This window comes from Heterodontus francisci, chromosome 3, assembly GCF_036365525.1.
Source record: "Heterodontus francisci isolate sHetFra1 chromosome 3, sHetFra1.hap1, whole genome shotgun sequence".
Classification (NCBI taxonomy): Eukaryota; Metazoa; Chordata; class Chondrichthyes; order Heterodontiformes; family Heterodontidae; genus Heterodontus; species Heterodontus francisci.
In genome coordinates, this window is record NC_090373.1 from 137,567,462 (window position 1) to 137,594,850 (window position 27,389).

The 27,389-nt window shown below is 42.5% G+C and overlaps 1 protein-coding gene across 1 annotated transcript in view; it reads left to right on the top strand.

The window, feature by feature from the left end:
• Positions 1 to 21,545, top strand: part of LOC137367143 (uncharacterized) — a 75,252-nt gene extending 53,707 nt beyond the window's left edge. The window contains exon 6 of the mRNA XM_068028583.1: positions 21,303 to 21,545. Coding sequence (XP_067884684.1) covers positions 21,303 to 21,545 — 243 coding nt within the window. The remainder of the gene's footprint in view (positions 1 to 21,302) is intronic.
• Positions 21,546 to 27,389: the final 5,844 nt, after the last annotated feature.

A 27,389-nucleotide genomic window follows, 5' to 3' on the forward strand; every position in this document is an offset into this window, starting at 1 on the left:
TGGGGGAGGGGCCGGTGCCCAGGCCAGCACACTTGGGCTATCAGGTAAGTGGAAGGGCAATTATCTCCTGGAATTGACAGTCCAAGCTTGAGTTTCGTGCCAGGTTTCCTGAGGCTCGGAAACCCAGGTGTCCATAGTTAATTTTAAATTGTTGAATAACAATGAGGCTCGCAGCCTCCTTGGAGCAGGTTGGTCGCCCACACTCCCGTCCTGCCTCTGTTAAAACCGCAAGTGACAGATTGGAGGCAGATTGGTGCCGGGATTCTTATTTATAAGTCTTTAGCTCTTACCCACCAGCTGACCCAAACCCGCTCATTTTTTGCTGTTAAAATTCCCTCCATGGACTCCATTCATGAATAACCGTGACTTATTCTTAGAAAAGCCTATATAAATCTGGAATGAAGGAATCTGGTGGTATTAAACCAAAGCAACTACAAAGAATTTTTACTTAAATCCAAAAAGGAAATGACTGTGTCTATATATATATATATATATGGGCGGCACAGTGGCGCAGTGGTTAGCACTGCAGCCTCACAGCTCCAGGGACCCGGGTTCGATTCTGGGCACTGTCTGTGTGGAGTTTGCAAGTTCTCCCTGTGTCTGCGTGGGTTTTCTCCGGGTGCTCCGGTTTCCTCCCACAAGCCAAAAGACTTGCAGGTTGGTAGGTAAATTGGCCATTATAAATTGTCACTAGTATAGGTAGGTGGTAGGGAAATATAGGGACAGATGGGGATGTTTGGTAGGAATATGGGATTAGTGTAGGATTAGTATAAATGGGTCGGCACAGACTCGGTGGGCCGAAGGGCCTGTTTCAGTGCTGTATCTCTAATCTAAATCTAAATCATAAACCAGATTTTGGGTCACTCTAAGTGTGGGATTTACCCATATAAATCAGGAAGTCTGATCCTGGTTTGTGCTGATTTCAGTGGACATGTACTACAAGCAGCCTCAATAAGCCTTGGTCTAGGGAGGGAAGTATCAGCCAGAGTCCCTCCTCTTGATTACAGTTCAGTGATCCATGTTGGAAAGTGTGAACAGTTGCAAAGGACAGGATTTTGCTTGGTTATGAAGCCTTGTGTGGTCAATGACCTGCTGACCACCTTGAAACGCACATGACAAATGGCCACCTGATGAGGTGCATGGAACCACTAACCTGACAGGATAAGAAGGAAGAAACTTGGAGGATGGGGAAAGAAACATGTTTTTAATTTTGCATTGCATTTTATATTGAGGAATTATTGTGCAAAAGTCTCCTCGTCAAAGTCTAGAAGCTCCATGTATTATTGCCATCACATGTGTATCACGCCCATGACAGCCTGTATTTGAAGATGATGCAAAACGTTGAAAACAGAGAAAGGGTTTGTTTTTCGCAACATTTTCTTGATCACTCATGCATAGTAAAGTAACACAATGAAGTAAAAGGTATCAAAAAATACCAGAACATCAGACATTTGCCTTTGCATGAAGCAGACACAAGTTACTTTCTAATTCAGAAAGAAATAGTCACATTGGAATTTGACAATAGAAGAGTCTTTATTAAAGAAAGAATTTATTTCTCTAAAACATGGCCGATATTCCATGTTGTTGAAAAACCCCAGTAACGTTGTTATCGTTCTTTGTATACTTAACAGATGTTTCATTCTGGCTTTTACCACAGTCATTAATCTGCCCTCCCTGCCATTAAGGCAATGTCTAAATTTTTCAGTTGTCAGTATCTTGTGAGTGGAGGAACTGGGCAATAATGTCATTGGATACAACTGTCGGCAAGACAGGATTGAGGAGATGGCAGATTTTGAGGTTTTATTTTAAACACTTACATTAATTATGAAGGAAATGCATGCTTTTTTATTCATTCTTGGGGTGTGAGCATCGCTGGCAAGGCCAGCATTTATTGGCCGTCCCTAAATGCTCTCGAGAAGGTATATTGTGTAATTGCTTGACAGACACAGTCTGTGAGCCTCACAAATACATTTTTTGAACTGCAAAGTCTTTCTCGTTGCTAACAAATAATGTAATTTTATAAACTGATTCCAGATGAACATGGACCTGATCCAAGCAGATTTTGGATTTCAACTTGCTGCAATTGTATAGAGCCTTGGTGAGATTGCACCAGGAGTATTGTTTACAGTTTTGGTCTGCTTATCTAAGGAAGGATTTACTTGCCATGGAGGAAGTACAATGGAGGTTCACCAGACTAATCCCTGGTATGGTAGGATTGTCTTATAAGGAGAGATTGGGAAAACTGGGCCTGTATTCTCTAGTTTTTTCAACAATAAGAGGTGATCTCATCGAAACTTACAAAATTCAACAGGGCGTGACAGGATGGATGTAGATAGAATATTTCCCCTGGCTGGTGAGTCTAAAACCAGGGGATATTCTCATAATAAGGGAGGCCATTTAAGACTGAGATTTTTGGAATTCTCTACCTCAGAGGGCTGTGGAAGTTCAATTATTGAGCATGTTCAAGGCAGAAATTGAGAGATTTCTTGATATTAATGACATCAAGGGATATGGGGATAACACGGGAAAGTAGCGTTGAGGTAGATGATCAGCCATGATCTGTTTGAATGGTGGAGCAGGCTTGATGAGCTGAATGGCCTACTCCTGCTCCTATATTCCGATGTTCCTAGCTACAAGTGGGATTCCAGTACAGCAATTTGCTTCTCATTCATACAAGAACACAAGAAATAGGAGCAGAAGTAGACCATATGGTCCATCGAGCCTGCTCCACCATTCAATACGATCATGGCTGATCTTGGGCTTCAATTCCATTTTCCAGCCCACTCCCCATATCCCTTGATTCCCTGCAAGACCAAAAATCTATCTATCCCAACCTTAAATGTATTCAATGATGGAGCATCCACAACCGCTGGAACAGAGAATTCCAAAGATTCACAACCCATTGAGTGCAGTAATTTCTCCTCATCTCAGTCCTGAATATTGGCCCCTTATCCTGAGACTGTGCCCCTGTGTTCTAGATTCTCCAACCAGCGGAGACAATCTCTCAGCTTCTACCCTATCAAGCCCTTTCAGAATCTTGTATGTTTCAATTAGATCGTCTCTCATTCTTCTAGCCTCCAGTGAATATAGGCCCAATTTACTCAGCCTCTCAACATAGGACAACCCCCTCATCCCAGGAACCAATCTAGCAAATCTTCGCTGCACCAACTCCAGTGCAAGTATACCCTTTCTGAAATGTTGAGACCAAAATTGTACACCGTATTCCAAGTGTGGTCTGACCAAAGCCCTGTACAATTTTAGTAAGACTTCTTTATCCCTGTACTCCAACCCCCTTGCAATAAAGTCCAGCATGCCATTTGCCTTCCTAATAGCCTGCTGCACCTGCTTGTTAACTTGATGCGTTCCTTGTACGAGTACACCCAATTCTCTCTGAACATCAACACTTACCAGTTTCACACCTTTAAAAAAAAAATTCTGCTTTTCTATTTTTATGCCCAAAGTGAACAACTTCACACTTCCCTACATTATACTCCATTTTCCATCTTGTTGCCCACTCACTTAACCTGTCGATATCTCTTTGCAGCCTCTCTCCCCGCAGCTTACCTTTTCAAAAAGCTTTGTATCATCAGCAAACATAGATACAGTACTCTTTATCTCTTCATCCAAGTCATTAATATAGAGTGCAAATAGCTGAAGCCCCAGCACTAATCCTTGCGGCACCTCGCTATTCACTGCCTGCCAACTTGAAAATGCCCCATTTATGCCCACTCTCTGCTTCCTGCTCGGTTAACCAATCCTCTATCCATGTTAATATATTACCCTCAACACCATAAGCCCTTATCTTGCCAATTAATCTTTTATGTGATACCTTATCGAATGCCTTTTGGAAATCCAGGTATACTAGATCTACTGGTTTCCCTTTATCTTCCCTACTAGTTACATCCACAAAAAATCTAATAAATTTGTCAAACAGGATTTCCCTTTAGTAAAACCATGCTGACTTCTTCTAATCATACGATGCTTTCCGAGTGCATTTTTAAAACTTCTTTAATAATAGTTTCCAGCACCTTTCCAACTGTTTACTATTCCCTAGTGATTTTATTTTGTTACTCTTCATAGTGCTGATTGTAGGATTCTAGTGAAAGGTACGGCATCGGATTGGTAGTGTCTGTTGTTTGAGCATTGCTGGTGCCGTTTGGTGTCCAAAATGGTGTCAACAGCTTTGGGATGAGTTGCGCCGGGTGCCATTTATTCATTCAGAGCTAACTATATTTCATTCTATTGTTCCAAAGAGAAGCAGGTGGAGTGAGCCTGTGGCTTCGTGAGGATTGCAGGCTTCCCCATCGTGCAGGGTGCCATGGACTGCACACACATCGCTTTGCGAGGGCCACATACACTCTGCCCTAAAAGGGATTCCACTCTCTCAACATCCAACTACTGGTGTGTAAACATAGGCAGAGAATCATGCAGGTCAATGCCCGTGATCCTGGCAGCACTCAATTACCTTCATTCTGCAGCAGTCCACTGTGCCAGCTCCATTTGAGCCACCATGGCAAACCAAAGGATGGCTATTGGGTGACAAGGGCTGATGACATGGTTCCTGACTCTGGTACACAACCCACACACATGTGCACCGTAAACATATAAAGAAAACAATGCTGCCACATGAAATGTGATAGAGCAGACCATTGGAATGCTGAAAGAATGCTTCTGTTGCCTGAACCGCTCTGGAGGAGCTCTGGAGTACTCGGCAGAGGGAGTATCAAGATTCACTGTGGTCTGCTGCATGCTGCACAACCTCACCATCTTGAGGGGACAGTTCTTGACACTATTTATACAGTGAGTAGCTAAGGAGCCACTGCCACTCCCCTGGGGTGGTGACTCAGCAATCCTAGTAAACTGTTAAGGACAGATTGCTGGACTGCTGTGACACCTGGCAAGCTCCTTTGAACACTGGTATTCAAAACTATAATGGAGGTAGTCTGAACTTGCATGGCAGCAAGCTGACCTTGCATGACTTCAGTCTGAGCTTCCACAGCAGCACCCAGACTTCTGATGGAAGCTGCTTGTGCAGCAACAGAAGCTGAGACATCAGCCATTAGATGGTGCATCAGTGCAAAAGCAAAATACTGCAGATGCTGGAAATCTCAAATAGAAACAGAAAATGCTGGAAATGCGCAGCAGGTCTGGCAGTATCTGGAGAGAGAAACAGAGTTAATATTTCAGGTCTGTGACTTTTCACCAGAACTGGGAAAAGTTAGAAATGCTTTGAGCAAGTGAATGGGGGCGGGAGGGGGTGCAGGGGTGGGAAGAAGAACAAAAGGGAAGGTCTGTAATAGGGTGAAGGACAGGAGAGATTAAATTACAAAATGTTTCATGGTGCAAGGCCATACATAGTAAGTGGTAATGGGACAAGTAAAGAAACAGAAGATGTGTCTGGAGGAGGTGTGAATGGCAGGAACAAAAACAAGAAATGCTGGAATCACTCAGCAGGTCTGGCAGCATCTGTGGAAAGAGAAGCAGAGTTAACGTTTTGGGTCAGTGCTGAAGGGTTCCGAAGAAGGGTCACTGACCCGAAACGTTAACTCTGCTTCTCTTTCCACAGATGCTGCCAGACCTGCTGAGTGATTCCAGCATTTCTTGTTTTTGTTTCAGATTTCCAGCATCTGCAGTATTTTGCTTTTATTTTAGTGTGAATGGCAGGATCCTGAATAGCTGTCGTCCGAAAGCAAAGTGAATGAAGGAAGAGAGAAATCAAACCAGCAAAGAAAAATGAAACAAAATGGGGGCAGAAGTTACGATCTATAGTTGTTGAATTCAATGTTGAGTCCAGAAGGCTGTAAAGTGCCCAGTCAAAAGATGAGGTGTTGTTCTTCGAGTTTGTGTTGGGTTGCTGCATCATGCTTGGGTTCACAAGTGTACTGATGGAGTTGACTACCACTTTCATGCTGGAAAGTATGGGTCCAAGCTTTGTGGCAAGTCCTATGTCATAGCTATCTGCTCCCTCTGAGGTGTATGTCTGGAGGGTCCCCTTTCCCTCCGCAGATACATCTCTCCACCTTTCCATCTCCTCCACCAAGGCCTCCAGTGCACCATTGGAAAACTTTGCAGCTCAGTCTCTCCCTTGTTGTGCCATTCTTCTGTCTTTCTCAGGTCAGAATGACTTGTACACTGACGGCCCCCAGCACCGGCTCCAGGCACAATGCACGTCCCGTTGAAGAGGTGCAGGTTAGCTTTGACTGATTCTAGCCACTCACCATATTGAGCCCCTGTTCTAGCCATTCAATAGCACAGGTGACACTAACTGGATACTGCAAACATTATTAATAAGCAGCATGAAGTTGGCACGCTGCCTGCATTAAACTGAATCAGCATGGTTTAATCGAGCATTGCGATCCCCGTGTCTGTTTACGGGGATCTATCAAATTTAGGCTCCATAATATTTTATTATAAAGAGGCCTATATTTCAAATTCTGTTATTTAAGATAGCTTTCCCGGGACATACACAGCTTGGGAAGTAGAATGAGTTATGCAGGTCTCCAGCCAGTTTGTTTCTTACATGTGAGGATTTAGTTCAGAAAATTATTTCAGTCTTTTTCATTTAGGCTGCTACTTGACTACTGGACTAGATGGTCCTCCCTTTCCCTGGTCCCAGCATTATTCCTTATTTCAAGCTTAAAGATTAACATTACTGTTTGAGGGACTGGACTCCGGCTCACACTCAGAGTTTTTGTAGTTTGAATGGTGAACCTTTGCAATGTGCTGTTTTTGCTGACAGAGGGATTGGAACATATTTGCTCCTCAGTGTTGGTATGACTGACATTAGTGACAGATTCCCCCTTTACTATGTGAAGGACCAAATGAAATTCAGGACATCAGGCAGCCCAGTCTCTGACCTTAGATGACTACTGGGGGATCTGAAAAACTCTATCTAATTTGGTTTGGAGTCTCTTGGACAGGTCAAGGACTGTTTGGTCAACATTTTGTGGTGATGTGAATTTTAAACTATATATTATATGAAGCAGTAGTAGAGCCAGGGTGGGAAAATTTAATCTCACTACCCATCAGGATATTGCCAGGATCAGGTGCTACACTGGTTTTACACTGGAACTGATTTTACCCTCCATTGAAGTCAGTGGACAGTAATATTGGGCAGGCTTTAAAACCAGCATTCCACCCACTCCCAGGGGTTTCACACTCAGCGGCTAAGGTTATAATTATTTCCCCCCCAAGCACCACCACCCAACCCAACCCACACCCGGCATGCTGTTGCCCCGTAGGACAGCAGAAGTCCTGACTGCTTCCAAAGATAGACAACAGTCAATTGCACTTTCACCACAGGTCCATTTACAATACACATTTATCGTCATCACAAAGCAGTTATGAATTTTCAGCGATGCTAAAGTTGAAAATCGCCTTCCCTTTACATACACAGCTCAAGTAGTGGAATCAGCAATGCAGGACTCCAGACAGTTTGTTTCTTACACATGTCCAAGATTTAATTCAGAAAATTATTTCAATCTTTTACATCCAGGCCAATACTTGGCTGCTGGTCTGGATATCCCTCAAGTCAGGGACCTGGTGTGACTCTCTGCAGGCATTTGCCTCACACTCCTTGGGTTAGACATCACACTGACTGTGCGCTCTGGCTTTAGCAGAAGGATAGTTTGCTTTATGATAAAAGTAGTTGAAAGTTTTGAGTAGAATGCACAGATGGACGAGTAATAGTGATCTTTCTGTGACGTTCTATTTGATAAAGAGTACTTTATTGTCTTTCAGAATAGAGGTATGAAGACATAACAATGGGGAAGTGGAAACCTTTTGGGCAGCGAAAGGAAAGAAGTTACATTGGCAGGAGATTATGTCTGGAAAATTACAACACATAGAAGCAATTACAATTTAAGATAGTACTATCTCTCTGATGGACCTTGAAAGTTAGAATTACAGTCTGATAAGAAATCAAATAGCACCAAATAAAACCTGTAAAAGCAATTTTGATGATCTAAAAGTAGATATGTAGACTTTAGTCTACATATATTTGCCTTTTCTGAATATTTTAAATTACATCAAATCAGAAGGATTGAAAAAGAGGCAAATTGTTTCTTGATCACATTGTTAGGGAGATTAGAGAACTATAAGTTTGGGAAATTTCTAGAAGACAAACTCAAAGAATATTGCTCTGTTGCCTCAGTTTAAATACCGTATGATAGAGACTTGTGACTGAGGCTAATCTGACCTTGAAAAAATCAGCAAAAATTGGCGTGAGAATAGAGGCTGCTGATAAAGAAATGAAAGAGTTCGAACATGGCCAAGATATTTTTTTTCATTCGTTCATGGGATGTGAGCATTGCTGACAAGGCCAGCATTTGTTACCCATCTTTAATTGCCCTTGAGAAGGTGGTGGTGAGCTGCCTTCTTGAACCGTTGCAGTCCATCTGGTGTAGGTATTCCCACATTGTTGTTAGGGTGGGAGTTCCAGTATTTTGACCCCATGACAGTGAAGGAACGGCGATATAGTTTCAAGTCAGGATGGTGTGTGACTTGGAGGGGAACTTGCAGATGGTGGTGTTCCCATGCATCTGCTGACCTTGTCCTTCTAGGTGGTAGAGGTCACAGGTTTGGAAGGTGCAGTCGAAGGAGCCTTGGTGAGTTGCTGCAGTGCATCTTGTAGATAGTACACACTGCTGCCACTGTGCACTGATGGTGGAGGGGCTGAACGTTTAAGTTGGAGGATGAGGTGCCAATCAAATAGGCTGCTTTGTCTTGGATGATGTTCAGCTTTTTGCGTGTTGTTGGAACTGCACCCTTCCAGGCAAGTGGAGAGTATTCCATCACACTCCTGATATATGCCTTCTAGATGGTGAACAGGCACTAGGGAGTCAGGAGGTGAGTTACTCAGTGCAGAATTCCCAACCTCTGACCTGTGCTTGTAGCCACAATGTTTATATGGCTGGTCCCATTAAGTTTTGGTCAATGGTAACCTCAAGGATGTTGGTGGTGGGGGATTCAGCGATGGTAATACTGTTAAGTGTCAAGGGAAGATGGTTCAATTCTCTCTTGTTGGAGATGGTCATTGCCTGGCACTTGTGTGGTGGGAAAAATAAAGGTGAATGTTTCTAGTGGGACTCTAGTTGGAAGGCAAGCATCAGTTGACATCAGATGAGAAGTTCAGAGTTAAATATTTAAATTTTGCACAGAATATGAAAGCTAGAATAATCCTGCCTCCTAATGATATTCTTTTGTCTTCTCTTGCTCGTGAGCAAATAAAGGCAAGGGAACATTATTGAATTTCAACTTAGCCACCCATTTGGCAGTCAATCAGAACCTGAATGAAGGCCTGCTGGCACATGAGGCAGTGAGTTTGCCGAGAGCCACTGATGAAGTAGAGGTAGGCCCAAGACACATATGGTCTCTAGGTTCTTTTCAGAGCACCACTAGAGTCATGGGAAGGTTACTATCCCACTCATGCTATCTGTTCCTGATAGTGAGCCATGCGTAGACGGTGAATCATGCAATGATGATAGTTCATGAGACTGCTTCATGGCTGATTTTTATGCGTTTCCTTATTTCTAGAAAAAAGAAACCCAGAAAACACATCATCTCTGGTTTTCCCTCTCTGCAACATACTGAGGCTTCCACAAATTCATATAAGATTTTGCCAAGCTGAACATTTATTCAAAGTGTTAGTTTAGAAGTCGAACTAATCAAGTACAGTCTATGTCTTGTTTTCCAGCCCAGTTTACAAACCTTTGATGGCATCACATGAACATTGTACTGCAGTGACACACAGATCCCTTCTTCCCTGATAGTTTGTCCAATTCTAGAAGATGACACACTTGGGGAGGTTTACAATTGGCAGCATTTCCTGAAGTATCTCAATATAAACTCTGAGCAGAACTTTTGCCATAATGGCCACTGGGATTAGCTTGTGTGAAGAATAATTCTGTACTCAAAGTACTGACCTTTACTCTGCAAATTCTGGCTCTATGATTACTCACAGCAATCAGAATTTACTTTCATCCCTCAGTTTCCAGACCCAGTTTCCAGAAGTAGAAGGATTGTGTTTGTAAAGCTTAACCTATTGGTAACAGGTCATTTTATGTGCATCTAGAATGACTGGATTGTTTTTGCTTAATTACATAACTAAAGACAACAGCATATAACCCACAGTTGTACAATAAAAGCAGGGCAGCATGGAGTCTGTAATATATTTACAAATTTCAGCTTCTGTATATTTCTCTGTTACTGTGTCTTAATAAAATACGTGTGCCTGCAAATAGTGATAAGTCTAATCCATAATGCTGTCTAAACACCTGGAACAGGATCTTTTCATCATAGGGCAAAATAACATGAGGTTATACATTGTAGTGCTGAAAAGAGATATGTGCCTAGCCAAGTTGTAGGTAAAGGAGATTGTATCTTAATATACCTGATGAGAAAATATACTGTACAATTAATCACTTGTCTCTGGTTTACTAGAAAAAAAATAGTCTATTTGTTGCTAGTGAGAGAATTATTTATTTTGGACCGGTTCAAAAGATTTTTGTGGTATTGTACACAGGAGATAGATGCAGCGAGGTTACACCCTGACACCGCCTTAAGTTAAGCCAGGCCTTTCTGTGTAGAGAGCACCTAAAAGAGCCTCTGTTGTTAATGTTAATTGTGTATCAATTGTTTAATTATATGCAGGTGGAGAGTGTTAATTGAGGTCTTACTTGGGCACTTATAAGCAGACACTTACTGAGACTGGTGGAGGTTTTTGAGTGAGGGAGGAGCTATATGTTTGTAATCCATTTACTCTGTACAATAAATGCGAACCTGAGTAAAGATAGGCTCCAGCATTATCCTTCCACAACAACCTTTCTGGAATTTATCATGGTAGCAGAGGATGGTTACCTAAATCTGACAGTTGGAAACGAGGAAATCTTTTTTTACATAGTAAACTAAAATCTCACTGGCTATTGTGGAAAATATGACAGAAAGCAAGTGTAAATTGTCAGGGTATGATTACACTCCGATGTTCTCTTAGCCTGAACCATATGACCTGTGGAAGAATGAAGTGGATATGTGGACACGGGTTTCATCTCTACCAAAGAGGAAACAAGGTTTGGCCTTGGCGTGTCATTTCCTGAAGTAAGATCAGAAGTAAAGGATTTTGTAAACTGGATGCTTGTCAGTTGGATACTGATGAAGGGTTGGATCTTCAGTTAGAATTCTTGGATGAAATTTACAAGGAAGATGACCTATTGAAAGCATATGAGACATGTAGAGACTTCGATAAATTTCAGAATACACTTGGTTATTCTATGGAGGAAAATATCATGGATTTTAACAGACTGTATAGAGGATTGAGAAAATTAAATTTGGAGATCCCTGATTCAGTGCTAGCATTTAAATTGCTAGATTGTACTAGGGTGTCACATATGGACAGGCTCCTGGAACTAACTGGGGTTTGTTTCTTGGAAAGAGACTCCCTATTAGATCAAATGCCTGCATAAAGAAATTCCTGGGGAAACAATCATTTCCTGCAGGCCTAGTAGAACAAACAGGGCATTTTGTGGTGACAAAGAATGGAGGACTCAATGTTTACTGTGTTTCAAAATGGTCCAGATACTGGAAACTGGCATAAGTACAATGAAAGAGTTAAAGACTGGAGGAATTAGGATGAGAGCAGGTCTAATTATTAAAGTAGAAGACAGAATTGGAACAGCAGTCATAGGTGAATGAATCCCAGGAATTCCCAAGAAACAGTTAATAGGTGCTTCAGATGTGATTCAAAGTATCATTATGCAATGAACTACCCAAAGCGGAGGGGAAGAGTCCTCAAAATAACAAATGACACAGAGAATTCTGAGGCAGAAGAGGAAGATAATGATGAATTTAAATGAATTGTACTAGTCACAAGGAGTTTAAGTCCTGTGATGAATGCATTAGTTTTGGATTCGTTCAACTATGCTGTATTAGATAGTGCTTGCTCATCGACAGTATGTGAAACTGTTTGGTTGCAATGTTATCTGGATTCATTCAGTAGTGAGGATTGATGCAAAGTTAAGCAGTATATAAGTACTACCAGCTTTAGGTTTGGTGGTGCAACATATTGTAGTCACTGAAGAGAGTGGTAATTCCATGTAAAATAGCTGGAGTAAGCTGATGGAGGCTCTAATGAGATACCTTTACTGTTGAATAAATATTCAATGAAAAAGGCACAAATGAAACTTGATATGGAGCATAATAAGGCAATTGTTTTTGGAAAGTCTTAAAGTTACACAGATAATTTGCTCACCATTCTTGTCAGAGATTAAAAACCCTACTAAAGGATGCAGGTGTGATTGATGAAGAATATACAAAGATAATAGAAGAGATTAGTGAAAAGTGTGAAATCTGTAAAATGTATCAGAGGACATCATCATGTCCTATTATAAGTCCTCCATTGGCACGTAACTTTAATAAGGTAGTTGCTATGGATTTAAAGATATGGGACAAAGACAAGAATATTTTCATTCTACATATTATAGACCTAGAAACTAGATTTAGTCTTTCTACAATAATAAATAGCAAGGACAAAATGGTGATTATAGTGATAGTGATCACAATTTGGTTAGGTTTACCTTAGCGATGGGCAGGAACAGGTATATACCGCAGGGCAAAAATTATAGCTGGGGGAAAGGAAATTATGATGCGATTAGGCAAGATTTAGGATGCGTAGGATGGGGAAGGAAACTGCAGGGGATGGGAACAATCGAAATGTGGAGCTTATTCAAGGAGCAGCTACTGCGTGTCCTTGATAAGTATGTACCTGTCAGGCAGGGAGGAAGTTGTCGAGCGAGGGAGCCGTGGTTTACTAAAGAAGTTGAAGCGCTTGTCAAGAGGAAGAAGAAAACTTATGTTAGGATGAGACGTGAAGGCTCAGTTAGGGCGCTTGAGAGTTACAAGCTAACCAGGAAGGATCTAAAGGGAGAGCTAAGACGAGCAAGGAGAGGACAGGAGAAGTCATTGGCGGATAGGATCAGGGAAAACCCTAAGGCTTTCTATAGGTATATCAGGAATAAAAGAATGACTAGAGTTAGATTAGGGCCAATCAAGGATAGTAGTGGGAAGTTGTGTGTGGAATCAGAGGAGGTAGGGGAAGTGTTAAATGAATATTTTGCGTCAGTATTTACAGTAGAGAAAGAAAATGTTGTCGAGGAGAATACTGAGATTCAGGCTACTAGGCTAGATGGGATTGAGGTTCATAAGGAGGAGGTGTTAGCAATTTTGGAAAGTGTGAAAATAGATAAGTCCCCTGGGCCAGATGGGATTTATCCTAGGATTCTCTGGGAAGCTAGGGAGGAAATTGCAGAGCCTTTGTCCTTGATCTTTATGTCGTCATTGTCGACAGGAATAGTGCCGGAAGACTGGAGGATAGCAAATGTTGTCCCCTTGTTCAAGAAGGGGAGTAGAGACAGCCCTGGTAATTATAGACCTGTGAGCCTTACTTCGGTTGTGGGTAAAATGTTGGAAAAGGTTATAAGAGACAGGATTTATAATCATCTTGAAAAGAATAAGTTCATTAGAGATAGTCAGCACGGTTTTGTGAAGGGTTGGTCGTGCCTCACAAACCTTATTGAGTTTTTCGAGAAGGTGACCAAACAGGTGGATGAGGGTAAAGCAGTGGATGAGGTGTATATGGATTTCAGTAAGGCGTTTGATAAGGTTCCCCACGGTAGGCTATTGCAGAAAATACGGAAGTATGGGGTTGAAGGTGATTTAGAGCTTTGGATCAGAAATTGGCTAGCTGAAAGAAGACAGAGGGTGGTGGTTGATGGCAAATGTTCATCCTGGAGTTTAGTTACTAGTGGTGTACCGCAAGGATCTGTTTTGGGGCCACTGCTGTTTGTCATTTTTATAAATGACCTGGAAGAGGGTGTAGAAGGGTGGGTTAGTAAATTTGCGGATGACACTAAGGTCGGTGGAGTTGTGGATAGTGCCGAAGGATGTTGTAGGGTACAGAGGGACATAGATAGGCTGCAGAGCTGGGCTGAGAGATGGCAAATGGAGTTTAATGCGGAGAAGTGTGAGGTGATTCACTTTGGAAGGAGTAACAGGAATGCAGAGTACTGGGCTAATGGGAAGATTCTTGGTAGTGTAGATGAACAGAGAGATCTTGGTGTCCAGGTGCATAAATCCCTGAAGGTTGCTACCCAGGTTAATAGTGCTGTTAAGAAGGCATATGGTGTGTTAGCTTTTATTAGTAGGGGGATCGAGTTTCGGAGCCACAAGGTCATGCTGCAGCTGTACAAAACTCTGGTGAGACCGCACCTGGAGTATTGCGTGCAGTTCTGATCTCCGCATTATAGGAAGGATGTGGAAGCTATGGAAAGGGTGCAGAGGAGATTTACTAGGATGTTGCCTGGTATGGAGGGAAGGTCTTACGAGGAAAGGCTGAGGGACTTGAGGTTGTTTTCGTTGGAGAGAAGGAGGAGGAGAGGTGACTTAATAGAGACATATAAGATAATCAGAGGGTTAGATAGGGTGGATAGTGAGAGTCTTTTTCCTCGGATGGTAATGGCAAACACGAGGGGACATAGCTTTAAGTTGAGGGGTGATAGATATAGGACAGATGTCAGAGGTAGTTTCTTTACTCAGAGAGTAGTAGGGGCGTGGAACGCCCTACCTGCAACAGTAGTAGACTCGCCAACTTTAAGGGCATTTAAGTGGTCATTGGATAGACATATGGATGAAAATGGAATAGTGTAGGTCAGATGGTTTCACAGGTCAGTGCAACATCGAGGGCCGAAGGGCCTGTACTGCGCTGTAATGTTCTAATTCTAATTCTAATAGATAAAATCATGGAGAAATGGATAGGGACTGGACATGAAAATGCTAGGTATATCACTAAATCAGTGTCCAATATAGTGAAGTGAAAATAAGTCAATAAATTAGTCTTCTCATTTAAAGTTTCTTCATAAAAATGCACATTTGTCGTTTTGATTAATAGTAAGATATATTTTTAATGCCTATATCTTTCCAAAATTGTCTCACTGGCCCCTATGTAAGACAAAAATTGTAATGTCCCCCCCACCCATGTGAAAAGGTTGGACACCCCTGATTCATGCCTTTAACCTTGTGTTTTAAAATAACCTAGCAGCTAGGTTATTTTAAAACACAAGTTTAAGGCTTGTGTTAAGTAAACTCATTTTAAAATGGAAAAAGTCACTTCGGGAATGTCTCAATTTCTGCGCTCTGGCATACATTACTTTCATCTGGGACACAAGCTCAGTGACATGTTGAAAGTTGCTGGACCTTTACTTCTATATAAATGTCGCAATACTGCTGCTGTCCATTTGGAATCACATTGTTCCATAACTTGTATTGAGGGGAAAACAGGCAAGAAAATCCGAAGAATTTCCAGAAGTCAGCACTGTAAGATCCTTATGAATACAGGGGTACAGTGTAATGAGGCTGAATGGTATTGCAAAAAAATGATGCTGCTGACCGAAATGCAATAGTTAGTAAATACAATGTAATGGATATATTTAATAAACATTAATCTATGATGAGCTGTCTATGATTCCTTAACAAAATAAAAGTTGCATTTGCAATTTTAAAAACTGTTGGGGAAGGCATAGTAAAAATTTATTATGTTTCAATGACCATATTAGAAACAGTCATTAACTGATTTTGTTTTCTGCGAATTGGGATTAAAGGATAAGTTTTACTACTATGTCAAAGATCAGTAACTGCAATGTGCATCATTTACTATTCCGTTTGAGAACAGATGACCTGAGTGGCCAATATCATTTCAAAGCTATCTGTATCATATAATTACATTACATTAAAAGTGCACATTTGCTAACAGATAAGAGATTATACCCATCTGCCAAGTTTTTGCTGACTCACTTAACCTATCTATATCCTTTTGCAGACTCATTGGGCTGGATTTTACCGACACCCCGACATCGGGTTCCATGGCGGGGGTTGGGTGGGGGGGCCAAAAAATGCCTCCAGGAGAGGGCCGCCACACATTCTGACGCTGGGAGGGCCTGGTCCGATATTACCAGCGGCGAGGCCTTGTGGTGGCCCCCCACGCACCTACCTACCCCGCCGCTTGGCGATGGGACCACAATTTAATTATTTAACTAAATTAAAATAAGTGAATTAATTAATCTCATGTCGCCTCCTGCTGTCTCGCCATGACCTTCAGCCTGGTAGCTGGCAGTCCCGTGCCTTCGGATCCCCATCTGGGGAAACAAGGCAGGATACTAGTGGGGAGGGGTGAGAGGTATGTCTATCAGTGCGGGGGTGGGGGAATGGGGTCAAATTAGCATCTTGGGTGTAGGGGATGGTTGGAAGGGTTGCCATTGAAAGTTTGTGCAGTTTGGGGGTTGGTGCGGGCGGAAGGTCAGATGGTAAATGTAAGTGTTTTAGGGCAAAGGGCAAATAATTAATTAAATTATTATTTAATTTACTTTGTGCTCAGATTATCCTGCCATTCACATCTCCTCCAGACACATCTTTTGTTTCTTTACTTGTCCCATTCTGACTCCATTTGGCCTTGCACTATGAAACCTTTTGTCATTTAATCTCTCCTGCCCTCCACCCTCTCACAGACCTTCCTGAAATATTATTCTTCCTAACCTCCTGCCTATCACTTGCTCAAAACCTTTCTAATTTCTAATTTCTCCTATTTCTAATGAAAGGTCACAGAACTGAAACATTAACTCGGTTTCTCTCTGACAGATGCTGTCAGACCTGTTGAGTATTTCCAGCATTTTCTGTTTCTTTTATAGCACCTAATAGAGATTCTGTTTAAACAGCCCATTTTACTTTTTCGCTCTTGCAGGACAAAATGATCCCTGCAAATATTTTCACTTGGACTTCAATTCAAATGGTTCTTCTCTCAGGTTTCAGAACAAAACTGATAAATAACCATCTGTTACCCGACACTCCAAACACCAGCAACTCCAGTTTCAGTTAAACTCCTGTTCTTTCGTATTGATTCTCCTGAGTGTTTGCAAAGTAGATGTAAGGTGCCTTTCATATCACTTGACATATTTACAGAATACGTATCCATAATTCCATAATAATTTGCATATTTTTCATAGAAATGTATTGGAACATATGAATTTTTAATAGACTCCTGTGGAAGTCATGTCTCGATGAGAATACATCTGTGTGTGGGTACACGTGTGAGAGAAAGAGAGAGAGACAGAGCGATAAGGTCTCAACTTTCCTAAAACATGGGGCTAGATTTTAAGAGCCTGCTGCCAATCTCAATGGTGAGCTCAAAAAATGGTGGCATGCCCGCTCGCGCCACATGCCAAACAGCCACCACGATCTTAAGCGCAGCTGCTCATTTAAATAGCCAGGGCAGCCCCTCCCCCACCAATCCCATGAAAGGGGTGGGCTGTGCGTCCCCGGCAATGACGTCAGCTGCCTGTGCGCAGGCGCTGGCGCCATTTTTAACAGGCAGCCAGCCCTGCTGGCTCATTTAAATTTTTAAAGACAGACCCCCCCCAAAATTAAATAAATAAATTTCTAACGCCCCTTTCCCACCCACTGAATAGCAATTACATTAACTATTTTCCCTTTTCCTTCAAAATACTTACCTTTTAACATCTGACCTTTACCCCCAAACTGCACAAAGTTTATAGTTCAACCCTTACCACCATCCCCTACATGTTTGTTTGATCCCATTTGCCCCCACCCCGCCCAGAACTGAAAATCTTGCCTTCTCCCCCCTCATCAGTATGGTCCCTCCTTTCCCCGGATGGGGTTTTGAAGGCAGGGGAGTGCCAGCCTCCGTGGCCCTCAAGATCGCAGGTAAGTGTATGTTAATTCATTCATTTTAATGATTTGAATATTTTAATTGTGGTCCTGTTGCCCAGCGGTGGCGGAGTTGCCATGGAGCCTTGCTGCCACCAGGAGGATCAAGCCGGGCCCTCACAGTGTCAAGGTCCCTGGCGGGCCTCATCCGGAACCATTTTCAGGTCCCCCCTGCCACTGTACCCGACACCTGGGCGAGAACAAGATCCATCCCATAATGTGGATAAGGTTTGGTGTCAAATGTTCTAAAGAAGATGTGCATGTGGGGAGATTCTAATTTTCCATGAATTCCGAGTATGGGGTATTCTTTTTCACGCTCCATTGGTGATACTGAGTCAACTGCCAGACTGGATGTCGAACTTTATGTCAGCAAAAAAATATATGCAATTCCAGAGAGATAGGAAGAGTTTCTTTTATTAGTTTATTTAAAATGCTCCTTTTCATTTCTACCGATTTATCCTGCTTAAAATTAATTAATGATGGTATTAGCGCAATACAGAGGGATGACCTAAGTTCAGGAGACCAGGATGTAGAAGCAGTTTGGGTAGATATGAGAAATCTAAAGGCAAGAAGTCACTTGTGGTGTGCAGGCCACCTAACATTAACCATACTGACGGGGGCGGGGGTGGGGAGGGGGAGGGGGTTATAAAGGAAGAAATAATGGCAACTTGTCAGAAGAGTCATCTACATATAGACTGAAAAAATCAGATGGGCAGATGGGTAGCCTAAATGAGGAGTACATAGAATATTTTTGGGATAATTTCTTGGAGAGCAGACTATACTTAACCTGGTATTGTGCAATGAGATAGGACTAATTAATGACCTTATAGTTAAGGCGACCCTAGGTAGTAGCGATCATAATATGATTGAATTTTACATTTAGATTGAGGGAAAGAAAAGTGGGTCCAAAACTATTACTTTAAACTTAAATAAGGGCAATTATGAGGGCATGAAAGCAGAGCTAGCAAAAGTGAACTGGCAAATTAGGTTAAGGGGTAGGTCAATAGAGATGCAGTGGCAGACATTTAAGGGGATATTTCAGAATACACGGAATAGATACATTTCAACGAGAAAGAAAAATTCCAAAGGTGGGACCCACTATCTGTGATTAACTAAAATAGTTAAAGATAGTATCAAACTTAAAGAAAAAGCATATAATTGCACAAAGATGGGAGTCAGGTCAGAAGAATGGACAGAATATAAAAGAAAGCAAAGAATGACGAAAAGATTGATAAGGAAAGTAAAATTAGAATGCAAGAGAAAACTAGCTAGAAATATAAAGACAGATAGTAAGAGTTTCTATAGATATTTAAAAAAGAAAAGAGTTAACAAAGTGAGTGTTCGTCCTATAGAAAGTGAGTCTGGGGAATTAAGAATGGATAATAAAGGAGATGGCAGATGAATTGAACAGATATTTTGTATCGGTCATCACTATTGAGGATACAAGTAACATCCCAGTATTAGCTTAAGACAGAGATGAGGAGAAATTTTTTTCTCTCGGAGGGTCGTAAGTCTTTGGAATTTTCTTCCTCAAAAGGTGGTGGAAGCAGAGTCTTTGAATATTTTTAAAGCAGAGGTAGATAGATTCTTGATAAGCAAGGGGGTGAAAGATTATCAGAGGTAGGTGGAATTGTGGAGTAATCAGTTCAGCCATGAACTTATTGAATGGCGGAGAAGGCTCAAAGGGGTCGAGTGGCCTACTCCTGCTTCTAATTAGTATGTTCGTAAAACAAATTATTTTTGGAAGCAATACAGTTGAAACTACCAGAATCATTCTCTGTTTATGCAAATTCCCTTTAACCAGTTTGAAAAGAGGAAAACACAGCTCTTCTTTATCAATTCATTAACAAACAGCTCCTGACCCAATGGGAACAGGTAATAGGAGTTGGTGGGAAGCTCGTGTGGAATAGAAACTCCTGCATTGACTAGATGTGTCAAATGGCCTGTTTCTGTGCTGTAGTTTCTATGTAACTATGTGAAACAGGGTCCATATAACTTTAAATGAATATACTAACATGGTAAACACTATAAAAAGAATTTTGAAAAATCACTTTTCCAATTTCACAGTATTTACAAATTCTCGGAAGATACAGATCATTCTCTGAACTTAGTGGAGGTCGAAACTCAAACTTCTTTGCAATGAAATTGAACTGACAATGTCTCCACAAAACATGTTTCACCCCACAAATAAAAGAGGTTTAAATCAGTGTTTAAAATTGAGGCAACAGAGTAGTAACAAATTCCTGTGTGCAGGATCCTGCAAGGTGCAAAAGAACGCCAATGTGTTTTCAAATCATTCCAATATACAGAAATGAAAATGAAAGCAAGAGTCATCTTTATGAAGCCTCCAGTTGTTATCTTTTTTTTGCATTCAATTAGAGCCAACAGACATGAGGTATACTGAAAATAATTTCTGCACCCCCTCTCCAAGTACTCGGCCGAAGGGCCTGTTTCAGTGCTGTATCGCTAAATAAAAAATAAATAAATAAATCTAATACAAGAGAAAAGATCTCTTTGAGGATCAAACCTGTGAGAGTTTTTTTACATTGCCGATTTTCTCCTCTCTTCTCCTCACGAAACTGTTGTGCCTTTGCTGAGATACAACTACACAGGTGCTGGCCATTTTCCAGTGTTTCACCCCTGTGGTTATCAGTCATGGGTGACAATATCCAGATTAGGACCAGCATCGCTCAGCTTTAAAGGGGATGAGCCACCTAGTCTAATTCTAATGTCATTGTCAGTCCATATGCTCTTTAATAGTCCTCATTTTCAATTGTTTGTACTTAGTGAATAAATGCTGTGCTCAGTATGATACAGAACTATACTGAATCAGGAAGCTCCCAATGTTTAGCTTGTTATCTGTGCTGATCCCAGCTAAAGCAACAGGAAAGTGCCTTCCTCTACAATTGGCCTCTGTTTTCTTGGACTAAGGCTGGGGAAAACTCAGCCAGGGTTCCTGCTACTGATCATGATCTAGTGACCCATGCTGCAATATGTGAGCATGTGGATGTCATCTGAAAGGCATGTTCCAGGACTCGTGGTTGGGTTTTCCTCTGCTATCCTGTCCAAACTTGGGTAGAATACCTGAGGGAAAATCAGACAAGGCATGCCACCTTGACCTTTATGTTCTTCCCCCCTGGCTGGCTGGATGACCACATCTACATGTTGGTCCAGAAATAGGGTCTGGCAAGCCACTTTATTTCCCTACTTTATTGTCACTGTCTCTGCTGAACTTAAGGTCTGCCAGGGGAAATGTGCATGGAGTGAGATGGCTTTGTAATAGTTTTCCCTCCATATAGTAGGCCTCATACACCAATCTTTATAGGTCTCAGCCTCTTCTAACAGGAGTGACTATTGTTATGTGAGAAACAACTCTGACTGTGTGGGTATGTGCTCTGAACATGGCGGGAGTAAAGTGAAAAAGACATGAGGTGCTTTCTAACTGGTTGCTTGATAATTTATAATGTCATATTGTTCAGTGAACTGGAAGGCTAAATGGCAGAAAATGACAATTAATTATATTAATATTACTACAGGCAAAGAAGCAGTGTCAAGGTGAACATCAGAAACATCCCTCAGAGAAACTCTTCACCATCAACTGTAATCCAGGTACAGTTCGACTGAAGTATGCAGACATCCTCTCAAATCTCAAAACAATAACTATTTTTAAAAATAAAAACAGAAAATGCTGGAAATACTCCGCAGGTCCGACAGCATCAGTGGATAGAGAACTCGAGTTAATGCTTCAACTTGGTTTTGATGAAGGGTCACAGACCTGAAACATTAATTCTGTTTCTCTCCCCACAGCTGCTGCCAGACCTGCTGAGTATTTCCAGCATTTTCTGTTTGTATTTGATTTCCAGCATCTGTAGATTTTGCTTTTGTATAAGTATTTTTAAAAGTTAATTTCCAGTAACTCTGAAGAACTGTTTTAATTTAAAGCCTGGCTTATTACCTCCAGACAAAGTATTCGTTTTTATTGGATACGTCATAGCACGAAAGAAGGAGATAGTAAATCAGTCAAAATGGAGCTGAAGAAAACAAAGTAGAAAAGTTGAAAAGGCAGGTCAGAAATTCAAACTGGAAAAAAGAGATAAAGGAAGTCAAAGGCATATTTGAAAATGAACCCAGATTTTTGTCGGAAGCAGTTATGTGTTTATATGGAGGAGGGTAATGGAGTACTGAGATAATTCAATGGAGCTGGTCAAAAAATTTCCATTCACATTAATTAGAGCATTGCTTGGGGAGAGAGATGCAGAGCCTTACTGGATATGAGGGAGGGACACAGAAGCAGAGTTACGTACAGTACTGTAGATCTATCCCATGTTATCTGAGGGAATGGCAGCAGTACCTCACAATTTCCATTCTTATAGTTTCATTCCAAGGAACATATTCTGAAATGTAAAGAAAAGATTAAGTTTCTTTAAAACAATGTGACTGTTGAAGAACTTGGGCAAGGTTTGAAAATGCATCTGTGGAAGATACTAGGGTCTACTTATCTGCCTGTGGGCTACAGAAAATAGATTTAACAGTATAAATGGTGGGAGCTGGCTCCTGGAAGATGGGCTATGGAGCTAGATGTAAATGAAAATACCTTGAGATTCCCAGACTTCCTTCACCCTTCTGTTGGCAGCCATGTGTTCAGCTGCCAAGGCCCTAAGCTCTGGAATTGCCTCCCTAAACTTTTCCGCTACTCTACTCCTTTTAAGACACTTCTTAAAACCTACATCTTTGCCAAAGTTTTTGTCCAATGTGTCTATATGACTTGGTGTGAATTTATGTCTGATTATGCTACTGTGAAGTACCTTGGGATGCGTTACTATGTTAAAGGCGCTATATAAATTCACATTGTTTTTGGAGAGTGTGGTATACAGGCACTGTTCTAAAACCTGCAGGTTACTTTGTACTCCAGTGAGCAGGACCATCTATCTCTCTCCTTCCTGTCTTTGTACACAGGAAGTTTACTCTGTAAGATGCAGGAATTACAAAGGAGAGGCTGATGGAACGATTCATATAATATCTGCTTTGAGTAGTAAAATTAAGATTATCTGAGAGAAGCACTCATTGCTGCAAAACCTTGATTTGTAACAATTAGCAAAGATGAACATGTTTCTCAGGAGTTCAGTGTCTCTGACTTTGTAGCCAGTGGCAAAGCTAGCTGGAATTAAAAAAAAAAAATCAAGATTATATCCTGTAGGAAGATTTGGAATATGGACGAGTGATAACTGAAGCTGCAATTATACTATCACTATAGCATCATTGGGGAAGCAGTTTCATGTTGCTCCAATACTAAGAAGCTACACTGTGAATCCAGAGTCAGGGCCCAACTTCAGACCTGAGAAAAGCAGCACCAGACTTCCTGCTCTAGGGAGTATCACTCCACTTCACTCCGGAAGGGGAGAAAATCAGGTAGTGCTACAGCTATGCAATTATGCAGAATAATTAGATAGAGACAGGTCTCAAACTGAATCTCCTGACTTCAGGTATGTGAGGAACTCTGGGCTTAGCCTATTCAAGTAATTTCAATAAGGTTTTAGTTGTTGGTTAAAATGTTTTTACTTTCCATGTTTAATTGCATATTTCTTTCTGCATTAATTCTTTTGTCAGGTAGTATGCCATTTTTGCATTTTTGGGGCTATATCCTGCCAATAACCTCCTCCTTTATTGTATGCTGGCATCATTCATTACCTGCTGTGGGATGGCTTGCAAATATAATCTCAAAAAGGGGCGCTTTTCCCATAGAAATAAAGGTTACTGCAGCATGAAGTTTTCATACTAATAAATCTTTCCGAGTTGCCTTAGGACACTTCGCACTTTTGGCAATTTGTAAAGCGCACATGCATCAAGCAAGTGTCAAATTCCTTGGCCTAGAAATTGGCCTATATTGCATTTGTTAGCGACTGCTAAGTCCCCAATATGGTGGGTAGGAAGTGTGCACAGATTTCTGCCTCCGGAAGTTCGGCATCACCATATTGGGTAATATCAAACCAGAGGACAAACAAGGACTTGATCGCAGGTCCCAAAGCACCCCATCCCCATCAACATTGCCGCTCTTTTTTTATTCATTCATGGGATGTGGGCGTCGTTGGCTAGGCCAGCATTTATTGCCCATCCCAGCACAATCCCAGGAATCTCCAACTCAGACCCCTGCCATCTCTGACCCAAACTTTAACCTCTGACCCATGCCCCGGCCCCTGACAATGCCACCATCATGATCCCCAACCCAGGCTCTGATCGCCAACACCACTTACTTGAGGGGTGCTGCAATATTAGCAACGGTCCAAATATGGAGTGCTTTTCAACGGAGAGTTGTTGACGCTTTGCCAGCAATGCTGAAGAACCTCCAGAGGCCCAAAATCTGGATAGCCTCAGGCCTCATCATTCAGGGATTCAGGGGTGGCACATGCTAACTACACACACACCCGACACCCATCCCCCTCCCCCTCCCCCTCCCCCTCCCCCCCCCCCCCCCCCATTATGCGCTCCCCAAAATGGTTGCAGCCCAATTTCTTGGCTTATATTTATAAGAGGCAACAACTTTGTCACTTGCCCTATTGAAAGGAGAAATCCGCTAGAAAGAGCACAGAACTTTCAGCAAGTGGCAGGGTTCATTTGAGCACAAGTCATTGTGGATGGCACCCTATAGGCAGCATGGTTCCTTATATCATCCCCATAGGCTACATGAACACAAGAGGTTTCACCCAATTAATGTTCAAATGGTATCCCACTGGAAAAATATCATTATCCACCTCAATAACCATTAGCTAGGAAGCAGCTGTGATGCCTTCACATTATATAGCAGTCCACATTGCCTGTAGTTTTTGAACAAGCACTGAGCAGATGTAGGAGACCAGATATACCCTCTGTGCCCATGCCTGCTAGCCCCAGTGAGATATCCTTTAACAACAGGGGCACCTCGACATGGAAGTCCGGATATCTGTTTTTTTGCTCGATGTAAGCCAGCTCCACCTAGAAGAAACTTTGGCAGAATGAAAGAATATGTACTAGAGGAATGGTGTATGATGCTTAAAATGGTACTTCCCTGAGAGGACAGAGATCCAGATGTGAGGGATCCAGCTTTGAAAAGGATAGTGCTTCTTGCACAGCAGCAATTGCTACATATGTTGTACTGTCAGGGAGCTACTTGAATGTGTGAACTTTGTGACAGCATCCCTAAAGATGTGCAGCCTTCCTATGCTTCTCAGAGGTTGTCTTTTGCCTATAAGAGAGTAGGGATTACTGCGAGCTTGGCTCCTTTTAACTGGTCTCCCTAAAGCTAAAGCTGAACACCATTCAGGAACAGATAAAACTGCACAATAGAATGAGGTGCCTAAGTGATCGAGTCCCACTGTGCTTAGATTCTCTCTGCTGTGTTAGCTTTCTGCAAGATTAATATGACTGCCTCATGAAAAAGCAGCAGTAATATTTCAAAATATTTTAAATATAAAGTAGATAGGATGGGGATGTTGAAGAAAATTACAGTGCCTCGTGTCAAAAAGAAAGGGCTGAATCAAGTTCAGACCAAGTGAAATCTAAACATTCCCTCCACCTCAAATGAGAAATACCCCAGTATACTAGAGTAAACTTTCCCTCCGCCCAATGAGTTATTTTTGTGGCTTCTAATAATTTGGTGATTAACTCTATGCAACTTTGTGCCATAGGCCTGTGCCAAAGAGGACAAGGGTTAAACATGCCCCATCTCTTTTAGTTTTACAATCTTGACAGCCATCAGATAGAGGAGACTGTCCTGGGCTGGATTGAAGAATAATGGGCTGAGTTTTATGGACCCTGTCGGGACCCGTAAAATAGCTTGGAAGGCGGGGTTGGAGTGCCCATTGCCTTCCTGACGCCTTCCAATTTAGTCTGGGGCGGAGAAGGCCGAGGAAGGCCTTCCCACCCCAGGCCAATTAAGGCACTTATGATGGCTATGATCAGCCACCTGTACCGCAGAGAGAAAAATCAAATGACCATCTAATGGGTGGCTGATCTTACAGCCATAAGCTTTTCATTCATATCTGAATGGAAAATCTCATCCCTCTCCTTTATTAACATCTTGATGAATTAACAGTAACTGCCCGCTCAAATTTTTGTAAGAATAGAAACAAATGCCAGGATTTTATGGGCCCCCTGAGGTGGGGAAGGAGGTGGGGCAGCATGGAGTATCGCAACGGGTGGCACGGAGTTGGGGGGGGTGGCAAACAGGGTGGAGCGCCCATCGCCAAGTGATCATCCCGGGGGCGGGATAGGCCAATGACAGCCTTTCCGCCCAGAGGCCAATTGAGGCCCTTAAGTGGCCTGTTAATGGCCAATTAAGGGCCTGGTCCTGCCGCTGCTGGGGTCCTCCAGCAGTGTGAGCGGCCTCTGCCATGCAGAGAGGATGCCTTGCAATGCGAGGTGCCCTCCCTGTGGGCTTGGGGGGTTGGTGGTGGGGCGCCCTCCTCCATGGGCAATTTGTGGTCGACGGAGGACCCACACCTGGTAGAACTTTACCCACCCCCCTGACGCCCCCACTTTGGACTTCACGACCACTCTCCCAACCACCACCCCCCACCCTCGCCAGGGCCTTCCGGACTGGCCCAAGTGAGCTCGCCTCACTTACTTCATGTCAAGGGTTCCAACACTGGGCCTGGGCCTGAGGCCTCTGCAGTACCGGCAGTGACCACTCTCCCTGAGGCGCTGCCGATACGACTGAGCTGCCGGCCCTGTGACTTAAAGGGATAGGGATCGTGGCTTGTGAATCTTTAATTGAAAAGCACTAGAGGATCGCTCTGGCAGGCCGCGAAAATGCAGAGGCGGGGTTCCCCCTGCCTTTACAGTCCAGCACTGAGAGCCCCGCCTTCTACACAAGATCCAGCCCAAAATGTGTGGCACAAAATTCAGATCCGTAGCACCCATTTTTTGGGTGTTATGATAGCCCTTAGAAGTCCAAAATGGTGCCCATGGTGCACATGCACACTTCTGGTGTGAGCTATTCAGGCGCCATATTGGTGAGGGCATTAGCACGCACGCATTTAACTCCTGCCGGAAGTATGCAGTGTAGGCAAAAATGCAGATCATGACGTCATTGACTTCAGTGCTGCCATTTTGGAGCTCAAAGCTCCAGGTAACGCCACGTCTTAATCATGCGCAGCTGAACACATGTTCAGCCGCAGGAAGGGCCCCCAGCAGCTACTTAAACTACTTTCAGGCTAGTTGCTGATTGATTTCTATAGGCTCTTGCTGCAATTGTACAAGTGTTTGGTACTTTCTAGAGTTCCTTAAAGTTGCTAAATTCTACAGGGAGTAGTGTGGCAGGTGCTGAAGGACTTTGTCCTGACTTGAAGGCTTCTGCACAAACCAATTGCTCCCAGATATGGGTGCACTAGTAGTCATTCCCCTTGGAATAGACCATGACTAGGAGATAGAGCAGGGGGCATGCATGGCACGGTAACCTACTCGAAGAGGAAGGAAGAGGAGAGGGTGAGAAGGGCTCTCAGCAGGAGGTGGCCCTGAGTGTTCAGGGAGCAATTCACCGACCTGCACCTCATCAGGGAAGAGTGTGTGAGATGTCCCTGCTTCAGTAAAGGTATGCTCATTGAAATCTTCCAGCTGCTACACCCAGAGTCTCAAAGCAGGACGAGGAC